Genomic DNA, 10454 nt, shown 5'->3' with positions numbered 1-10454 from the left:
CAACAGACTGAGAGCTGGCGTAGGCCAGAGCATGACCCTCCCCCCATCATATTGGAAGAGCTTACCCAGGATGGATGGGCCACAAACTCCCCCCTCCTCTCCCCTGAATCCTGTGGACACCCCACAGCCATGGGAGGGAAGGAACTACAGAACCTTCTCTGGTCTTAAGAACAAACATAGGTCTGTCCTTCCTTTTCAATGTAATTCCCTCTAACCGCTAAAAGATTGAAATCAAGTTTCAAGATGCCTGACCAGTCAGAAACCCATGGAAACCCTGCACATCCCTCTTTGTTAAAAAGAAGACAGTTAAAAAAAAAAAAAAAACTATAATGCGAATACTTTATTATCAACGAGTGACTGGTATTAGCTTTTTGTCTGGGCATTAATATTTCAAAAACCATACACCAAACCCAGGCTTTTCCACCTAGCTCTGCTGTATCATTTTCTTTAAAGAAAAAAAAAACATAAAGAGGAAGGAGGAAGAGAAAGAAAATATATCTGTATTATAAGCCAAAGTGCGTCTTTCTTGTTTTGTCCATATACACACATTGCACCATACATAAATAATTACATTGTAAAAATGACTCCATAATTACAAGTATAATATATATTTCCATATAATATATAAAACTTTATATTAAATCTAGGTAGATGATATCTGGGGGGGAGGGGTGGGTTCGTCCGTGGGGGCTGTGTCTCTGGGCACGGGACCCCCCAGCGGCGGGGCAGGTGGCGGGGGCGCTATCTGTGGTTGTTGAGAAGGATTTCCAGCCAGCAGGGGCAGGAGGTGATGAACTGCCGGGAGTAGCAGGGCCCCCAGCCCTTGGCGAAGCTGATGCGGACGCTGTTGGGGTCGTAGGGGCCGTCGGCGGCGTCGGGCTCGGGGCCGTGTTGGAGCAGGCCGGAGCGCTCGAAGTCGAACACCTTGATGGAGTAGCCGGGAGGCACCTTGCGGACCACCAGGGCGCGTCCGCCGGGCGCGTCCAGCGTCGGGGAGTTGACGAAGATGGGGTGCTCGCCGCGGTTGTAGGCCCACACGCCGTCAGGCTCCTTGCTGAGCAGGATGCCGAATCCGATCTTGCTGCGCGTGCGCCGCACCGACTCGCTGCGCTGCTCCAGGTTGAGCTGGCCCAGGCAGAAGCCGCTGCCCTGAGGTAGGTCGTAGAAGATGCTGACGGCCTGGTCGTACACCGCGTACAGGCGGCCCACCCGCGTCCGGTGCTCCCAGTAGGCCACGCTGCACCAGTGGCTCGGCTTGGTGGCGTCCGGAGACATGCTGGCGTCTGCGGGGCAAGCACAGGACACGCAGGTGTTATTCCCGGGCAGCGGAGGCGGGATGGCTGCCTGGCCCGGGGAGAAGGGGGAGGCGGGTGGCGTCTCTAGCACCCCACAGACATGCGGAGCATCTCTTGCGGGCCAGGCTGTCCTCAAACTCGACCCGCAGGCCCCCTCGCCCAGCCCCACCCACAAACACACACAAAGGCGGGGCGCCTTTGTGCCAGCTGCCATGGGCACCCAAACACGAGCCACACCCGGCTCCTGCCCATAGAGTTTTACAAGCCAGCGGAAGAGGGCAGCACACCACACACCCACAGGAGGGCCGAACCGTGAGCACCTGCATTGTTCTGGGGGCTGTGGTCTGCAATCGTCACTCCACACGGGGCTCCCTGGGTCCTCCCGAAACCGCGAGGAGGCCACCTTCTCATTCTACAGATGAGGATCTGAGACTGAGATCTGAGAGCTGGTGGGTGGCAACACCAGGATTTGAACCCAGTCAGTCCAAGCCTCAACTTGAACAGAGTGGGGTGAGGTGCAAGTTAGTTGCTCAGTCATTTCTGACTCCTTGCGACCCCATGGACTATAGCCCACTAGGCTTCTCTGTCCATGTGATTCTCCAGGCAAGAATACTGGAGTAGGTTGCTAGTCCCTTCTCCAAGGGATCTTCCTGACCCAGGACTTGAACCCAGGTCTCCTGCATTGTAGATGGATTCTTTACTGTGTGAGCTACCAGGGTGAGGCAATGGAGGGGTGTAAATCACCCTTTGGAGGGGACTCAGGCATCAGAAGGCAGGATAGGGTGGGGTGGGGGCCACCCAGTATCTCTTGCAGCTGGGAATCACGGCTGCTCAGTGCTGACGGCTCCCTGTCTCGGCCTTGAGCGTGATGCAGTCTCCCAGCAACCCCCACCCCCAGCCCCTCAGGCTGGCTCTCTTGGCAGCAAGTGCAGGTTTTCACCAGAACTGCAGCCGCTTCTGTGAGACGAGGAACGAAGGGTCTCAAAGTGGGAAAGGAGATCTCTCCTCAAGGGCTCCAGTTTCCCAGCTGCTCCCCTCCAGACCCCACTTTCCCCAGTGACAGCAAAGATGTGGCCTGGATGAAGACTGGAATCCCTTTTCACTCCAGCTGGGAGCACCTCTATGCATCTGTGTGAATTTAACAATTTCCTGAAAGCAGGTATAGGGAAGGGCCCCGTCTTGAAGGGCAGCCCCCTCCTCACCGCCCTCAGGCGTGGCCGGCCTCAGGTTCTGAAGCATTTTGACGCCTGGGCTCTCCTTTGAGCGCACGGCTCTGAGAAGCAGACTGCCCGGTGGGGTGATGTGTTCCCACCCAGGCCCCTGGCTGGGGCTTTGGCCGCGGGAGGTCTGCTGCAGGCCTGATGAGGACACAGTGAGGCTCTTCATGGCTCAGCTTCTCCCAGAGAAACAGATCAAAGTCCAGTCAAACCTGAGAGAGAAAGCACTGCCAACAGCTTCAGTCAGGAGCCTGGGTGAGGTCAGCTCTGCCTGCCTTCAGTCCAGTCCCACCTAGAAGCCCCAGAGCAGCAGGGTGACAGAGCTCCTGACGTTCCCTTATTTTCTGGGAGGCCCACCTAGAGGAAACTATGCACCTGAGGGGCTTCCTGTGAGGCTGCTTGCTCTGCTGTGGCCGGGCAACGGTCTCAAAGGACGTGCCCCTAGCTCTCTGCGTGGCATTAAGGTCCCAGCCACAGAGCCCCAGGCTAGCCCATGAGGGTGTATATTTTGTCTCATGGTCCCTATGCAGGCCCCTTGTGGTTCTAGCTGTGGTCAGAGTGCGGGAAATAGGTCCTGCTCCCTGCTCTCAGCTGACCTGCCCCTCGGCCAGTGGGCACTAGGCCAGTCCCAGCAGGTGGGCAGCCAGGAGTACCCCACACCCTTGTCTCTTTCTCCATCCATCCATCTGGCACTGGTCTGAGAGCTCTCAAGACGCAGGGGAGCGGCACCATCCCAGCCTGGCTGTGAAACTCCAAAACCAATCCTCTCATTAAATGAGAACTCCATTAGTGCACTAGGCACAGAGGTGTGGAGGCAGAGAAGCTGTGCCTGGAGAATGCTGGGTGATGACAGGCAACAGGCATCTCTGAGTGCCCCCCATAAGCCAGGTGACTTCTTCACAGCAGCCTTGGTGTACCCATTACCAGCCTTGTTCACAGGCGTGGAAACTGAGGCCCCGGGAGGTGCCAGAACCGGACAAGGGCACACACTCAGGAGTGCCGAGGCTGGCATCAGTGCCAGGCCACACTCTCGAGGGGAGCTCTTCTCCACACTCCAGACAGGTGCCCCACCTTCTCAGAGCCTCAGTTTCCCCAGCTGTAACCGTGACAGCTCTCGTGGTCTGTGAGTCCTAGAAGTGCTTACCCACAAGCTGGCGAGTCACAAATGAAAGGTCTTCATCCGCTGAAGACTCACACAGTCCTACTGAGGGAGGGAGCACTGCTGTCCCGCCTCCACAGAGAAGCACAGAGGGGCCACCCTAGTCATAAATGGGGCAGCTCTGCCCCAGGGTGTAGCCACGCAGTTGTAAAAGGGTAAGAAGCAGTTTAACAGAGAGCAGAGTCATGGGACCCTGGGGGTGGGGCACTTCCTCCCTCCCAGCTCCTAAAAGGCTTTTAATTCAAGGCCAAGTGGGCCTTCCTGTCCCCCTCCTCTCAGCACCTCCAACCCCAGCCAAGCCCTCATCATCTAACCACCACCCCCCAACCCCGATCAACACCTGCGTCCCTGGTCTTGTCCCAGTCACTGCTCCACACGGGGGATGGAACCCTCTGCCTGGGGATAAACCACCCACTCCCTGAGCTGCCCTGGGGCCCAGCCTGCCCCAGCTGTGTGCTCAGGGACACCGCCTAGTCCAGGCCTCACCTCCTGTGGCCTCTGGATGAGCAGTAACACCTCATCAAGCCTGGGCTCTGGGCCAGGTCTTCCAAATTCCAAGGGACGGACTGCCGCCTCTGAGAAGCCCTCTCTGACCTGTCCCTCCTGTGTGCCTAGAGCCTCAAAGGCAGCCTCGCCCTTGGCCTGAGAAGGTGTCTGTGCTGTTGGTCAGTGTCCCTGGCTGGCCTCAACTCTCAAGGAGGACTGGGTGGGTCTTAGTCCTCTCTGCGTCCATCCCAAGTCTGCATGTATCCCCAGGGTGCTCTTGGAACACCCTGCAGGGGAAGGAGGAAGGAAACAGAATATATGCCAACTGTCGGCACACTGCCGTCTCCCTACCCCTCGCTGGAATCCTTCCCAGTAGGTGGGGCTGATGGCCTCAGGCCTGAAGGGTGCTGGGCAAGGTCTAGGGTCTCAGGTCTGATCCTGAGACAGCAGCGCAGGTGAGCCCGTCACCATGCCTGAGGCCTCCTTGTCCCCACCTAGCTCTCAGGGTCTCTGGGCTCCAGAGCTTGAGGGTCCCCCGGCACCATTTCATCCAGGGAGCCCCAGTACTCTGGAATTTCACAAACCAATACACTGTTTAATGGGGAGTGGGGGGGTGGGAATATCACAAGGTTACCACAATTTTATTTTGTCACATACAGACTGATTAAAAACCCCAAGACCATCTACTGTCACTAGCACGAAAGAAAGTGTAATTTGATTCTCAAAAAATAGAGTATTTTAAAAATCAGAAAACTTAAAAATACATTTACATTGTAAGAAATTTTCTTGTTTCTTTCACCATAGAGCAGTGAAAACTCAGTCCTGAGACTGGCCTGTGGGAACCATCAATTGAGTCCAGTGTCCTTGTGCCCCAAAGGATACCAGGTGACTTGCACAAGGATACATAGCACTGGGTGGCAGAAGTGGGACCGGAACTAGAGACCCCAGAATTCTAACCTAATGCTTGTCCCGTAATCCAAAAGGTTTCCGAGTGAGACAGACCTAGCTCTCACCACTGACTAGATATGTGGCCATGAACAAGTCACTGAATGTCCCCAAGCCTCAATCTCCCCATCTGTAAAATGGACTTGTTCATAATTGAGTACCTCAATTACTCAGTCCCTCTTTGAACTTTCTGGCAACTCCAGCAGCAGATCAATTTGGAGCAGAAAGAAGCAGCGGTTTATCTGTCCCCATGCTGGCCTTCACTCTTCCAAGGCCAGGGCGCCTTACAGGTGTTAGGGGTCATGACCCAGGATCACCACCATGGGAGGTTACAATGGGACAATGGACAGCAATAGCCTTTGCAAATTGTAAAGCACTTTACCAATGTTAAGGTTTAGCTCCCAGCCTGGTACCTGAAGTGCAAAGAGGTGCTCATTAAGTGAAGAAATCAAAGCGAAGCGATGAATAGCTGAACATGAGGGACACAGATGAGTGCTCCTGCGGCTCTGTTTACACACACACGTGTATTCAGATCTAATGCTGTGTGTTCACAAGCTGACAACGCTCTCTGCGAGTGAGCAGGCAGGCACCCCCAAACCCAGGGTCCCCTCTCCACTCCGCACAGACGCAGAGCCCCCCTCCACCCACCATGCCTCTCATCTGCAGCCTGGGCTGCCTCTCGGATGCGAGGGGACAGCCTCTTACAGAAGATCTTTTTCTTCTCATGGCTCCAAGGCTGTGGTCCCGCCATCAGCCTAATTAGGAACCAGCTCCTTAATTGCAAATAAATACCGGGGAGTCAGACCCGAGTGAACAACATCAAAGATGACCGCTCTCTGACCGAAACTCCTGCTCGCTACCCCCTGCTCAGGGCCTGGCCTAGTTCCCAGCCAGACTCTGGGTCCCGGCTGGAAGGGTTCCGGGGGGAGGGGGAGAGGAGAGGCGCGGTCTGGCGTGATGTCTGGGGCAGATTTGGAGGAGCAGCACCAGACCAGGGGTCAGGAGTCCTGCAGCCAGGTGTCCTGTCTCCTGGCCCCGATCCGCAGGTTCTCTCTCTTCTCCTGGCTCAGTCTTCCCCTTGAACAGTGAGCTTTACGCTTCTGTGACTTCATGCATGTTCACAGCAGCTCTACCCGTAATCACCCAAACCTGGAAAGCAGCTCAGATGTCCATCAGCAGGAGGATGGATGTTAATGGACTAAATGCCTGTGTGTGTCCCTCCCCAAGTTCAGGTTGAAAATGCTAATCCCTGACGTGATAGCATTAGAAGGTAGGGTCCTTGGGGAGTGATGAGCTCATGAACAGATCAGTGCCCTTTAAAAGAGACCCCAGAAAAAAAAAATAAAAGAGACCCCAGAGAGCCCCCTCACTCCACTGTGTGAGACTATAGCAAGAATACGGCCATTTATGAGCCAGGAAATGGCTCTCACTAGACACCAGATCTACCAGCATCTTGATCCTGGACTTCCCACACTCCAGAACTATGAGAAATAAATATGTATTATTTAGGCCACCCAATTTAGGGTATCATTGTGATCGCAGCCCAAATAGACTATGATAATGGATAAACAAAAATAAGGCACATCCATTCAGTACAAGAGGGCTTCCCAGGTGGTGCGGTGGTAAAGAATCCACCTGCCAATGCAGGAGACGCAAGAGACAGGGTGGATCCGTTAGTCGGGAAGATCCCTGGGAGGAGGAAATAGTATTTCCCACTCCAGTATTCTCGCTGAGAAAATCCTGTGGACAGAGGAGCCTGGTAGGCTACAATCCATAGGGTTTCAAAGAGTCAGACACAACTGAACATGCACACAATATAGTGCAACATGATTCACCAATAAAAAATATACATGATTCACCAATAAAAAATAATAAACTACTGAAACACACCCCAACGTGGGTGAATCTCAGATGCATCTGGCTGAGTGAAAGAAGCCAGACCCAAAAGATGTGCTGTTTCCACTGATATGAAATTCTTAAGTAGACAAAACGAAGCTAAAGTGACAGAAATCAGAACAGGGATTACCTCTGGGGAGTAATCCCTGGGGATGAGGAAACTTTCTAGGGTGCTGGAAACGTTTGCTGTCTTGAACAGCAGGAACTCGGGTATACACACTGTCAAAAATCATGACCTATGCACTAAAGATCTATGCAATTCATCGTAGGTGTGACGCCTTGAAAGAATGACAGCAAAGACAGTAGAAATGTGCTACAAGGCCAGCCCTCGGTGGCTTGTCCTAAAAGTGGTCTCAGCAGGGCTCCCAGGGGGCCCAGGGGACAGGACCTGTGTTTCCAGGCCAGACAAGGGTGGCCTGGCCTCTGGGTGGCGCCCACATCCCTGCCACCAGAGGGTGGTGGATGCCTGTGGCGGGCAGGAGGAGACTGGCCCAGCAGTAGGTCCTCTCCCCTGCACTGCAGGCAGCCCCTCCGATGGCTGGCATTCCTTCCTCTGGGCCTCTTGACCAAGTGAGGGTCCTGCGAGCCCAATGTGTGATTCTGTGGGGGTGCCAGGGCACCTAGGGGGCCCACTGCAGTCTGGGAAAGGCGGGGAAAGCTGAAATCCCAAGGAAAGCCTTTAGCTTCTTTGAATCAGCAGCTTTCTGTCAAAACAAAGGGCAGGAATGTCCCTGTGTGCTCCCCCATGGGCCGCATGCTCCAAAAGCCTGAACACACGCAATGCAGCCTGTTTCCCTCGTGACTCCCCGTTTCCACTGTGCCAGACTGCCTTGGACTCGCCCACCCTGGGAGGCAAACCAGAGAAGTACACAGATTAAAGTCTCCGAGCATTCGCAGGAAGCTGGCCCTGAGTCCCCCAGTCTCCAGGGCCTAGCTGAGCTGCTCAGGCTCCTCCACGTTCAAAGCGTTGGCTGCTGCTTCACACCCGCTTGGGCCGCGGCAGCCTCACTGCCTTTCGGGGGCTGGCCCAGCCACACCTTAAATGAACAATGAGACAAGGGCAGACCCCACGGAGAGCTGGGAAGGGAGGCTCAGAGAAGCTACGTGACTTGCCCAGGGTCACCCAGCAAGTCGGTGGCAGAGCCAAGCAGGGGCCTAGGGCTGGCTTTTCCAATCTCCTTTGCACAGAGCCTCACCGGGGCCGCCTGCCCTCCTGGAAAACTTCTTCTGTCCCATGTCATGCCCGCGGCTTTTAAGTTCCCATCCAACCAGAAGCTTTTTCATCCGAGGCTCCCAGGCCTGGGAATAATTACGTGGCCCTGCATCTGGTTAACCTAACACCCCTTTAAAAGCCTTGTTTGCCCATTAGATAAGTAGTTTTTGTTATCAAACTAAAGAGGGAAAAAGAAGTTTCCACTTAACCTTCCTTTGTCATTTTAAGCTGTAGAAATGGCTTCAGGTTTTGCAGCAAGTCTAAAGATGCAGCATTAATTAGAGGCTCTTTTTTTGTTGTTGTTAAGGGAGGGGGAGACCCGTCCTTTATTCACTGGGATCCGGCAGTAAAAGCAGAGAAGGAATGTGCACAGGGCCATGTTAATGGTCAACAGCTTAGAACGAGCCTCTCTGCTGAAAGCTTTCCAAAAGCAGGGCCCAGCTGACAGGAGTTTCCTCTTATTCGCTCCCACCCGCCCCTCCCCACCCCCACCTCAACTCCAGCACCTTTGGCCCCTGGAGGAAGCCAGGCTTCCAAGAGGAAGTTCCTAATCGGTCATTACATCACGGGCGGTCTGGCCACCACCGCCGCCTTCACGGGGTCCACCTCGGGCCTCATTCAGCCGCTAGTCTCTAGGGCCAAGGACTGTTTGGCCACCACTTTCCAGACAGTTGACTAACCGCTCTGCTGGGGGCAGGAGGGCGGGGGATTACCCCCTAGACAGCAGAAAGCAGGAGGGCAAAGGGAAAATGACAACAGGAGGAGGGAGTCCAGGAAATTCGTGGTCCATGTGGCCAAAATTCAGGATTCTGCAGATGCAAAACTGAGGCCCCAAGAGGGAAAGGAACTGGCCAGGGTTACATGAGAAATTCACAATAGACTGGCAGCTAGGACCAGTCAGGTGTCTCCTGCACAGGGTCCAGGAGCAAAGCTGCCTGTGTGTGTGAATCTCAGCCCTGCCACTCACCAGCAGTGAAATCTTGGGTAGGTGATGTCACTCCCTGTGCCTCAGTTTCCTAATCTGTAAAATGGGGATGCAATCAGTGCTTACTGCCTCGGGCTGCTAGGATTAATTTCAAGTGCATTAAATAATTCCTGGTTCAAAATAAGCACTCCATAAGTAACAGCTATTCTTTTTCACTAGGAGTAGTATCACTGTATATCTTATCTCTATATTGTATAAATTATTTAATAGATGGACTCAGTCTGTATAGTTCATAAGGGTATTCATATTAGCTTAGGTAATATGCCAGTGGAATTGAGAATCAAGGGGAAATGGTAAGAAAAGGAACACTAGTAGTAATAACAATAAAATAAACCAGCCAGTAGTAGTAATGATGATGATATATCAGCCAACATGTAACGAACTTTTACCAAATGCTAAGCAGAGTATGAAGCACTTTAAATGCACCGTCTCATCATACTATTCACTCTCTTAGTAATTCCCATTTTTAGATGCAGCTGAGGCCTGAAAGTCAGGTAGTGAGTCCAGAGTCCTCAGCTAGAAAGCTGCAAATCTGGGATCCAAGCTCATGTCTATCTGGAGACTGGGGACTTTGCATTACTCTCTCGTGGTTGCAACCTATGAGCTGCAAAACCCCAGAGGCCTGCAGGGTAATGGCATAGAGTCTGGGTTGTAATAGCCCATCCATGTCCACTCCAAGCTGGCACTTGGCTGTCTATAAAGACTGGATATTAAAAGTAGCCTTTAGATGTGGCAGTAAACACTGCCCACCTTTTGGGGGTTTTCAAAAACCATGCCTTCTAAAAACTATCTATAGACCCCTATGCAGCCTTGCAAACATACATTTTTTTGGTGTTTCAATACAGTTTCTCCCATGCACTCTCATATCCCTGCCTCGACACAAGGAGCATGTTCTACATGTCCTGCAGTAATGCAGGATGACCTCAGCAAAGGGCTGCTGACCCTGGGCGAGGAATTGGAGGGTGTGGGGGGTGCTGGGTGCTCTCTGCACCCAGTTCAGGAGGCAGGATCACCCCCATTCTCTGAGGACAGACCCCAAGTCACAGAGGCCACAGAGCAAGGCCGCGTGGGAATGCTGACCGGATAGCCTGACTCCGAGCCCGGCTTCTCTCTGCTGGGCCCTGCGGGCTGCCTCTGCTCTTCTGGGAGGTCCATGGAGCCGCCGCCCTGAGGGCTTTAGAGGGAGTATGAGCACTGTCAGTGGCCAGCCTGCTGAGTTGTCGCTGGTCTACTCTAAGAACAGTCCTGCTGGACCCCT

At 53.6% G+C, this 10454-nt stretch overlaps 1 protein-coding gene across 4 annotated transcripts in view; it reads right to left on the bottom strand.

Annotated features, from left to right (window-relative positions):
- Positions 1 to 325: 325 nt before the first annotated feature.
- Positions 326 to 10454, bottom strand: part of SMAD6 (SMAD family member 6) — a 137832-nt gene continuing 127703 nt past the window's right edge. For all 4 annotated transcript variants that reach the window (XM_070468679.1, XM_070468680.1, XM_070468682.1 and 1 more), the window contains one exon: positions 326 to 1283. In XM_070468679.1, coding sequence (XP_070324780.1) covers positions 742 to 1283 — 542 coding nt within the window. In that variant the 3' untranslated portion in view covers positions 326 to 741. The remainder of the gene's footprint in view (positions 1284 to 10454) is intronic.

The sequence above is a fragment of the Odocoileus virginianus genome, chromosome 6 (assembly GCF_023699985.2).
Source record: "Odocoileus virginianus isolate 20LAN1187 ecotype Illinois chromosome 6, Ovbor_1.2, whole genome shotgun sequence".
Lineage (NCBI taxonomy): Eukaryota > Metazoa > Chordata > Mammalia > Artiodactyla > Cervidae > Odocoileus > Odocoileus virginianus.
This window is presented reverse-complemented; position numbering and strand designations above follow the sequence as displayed.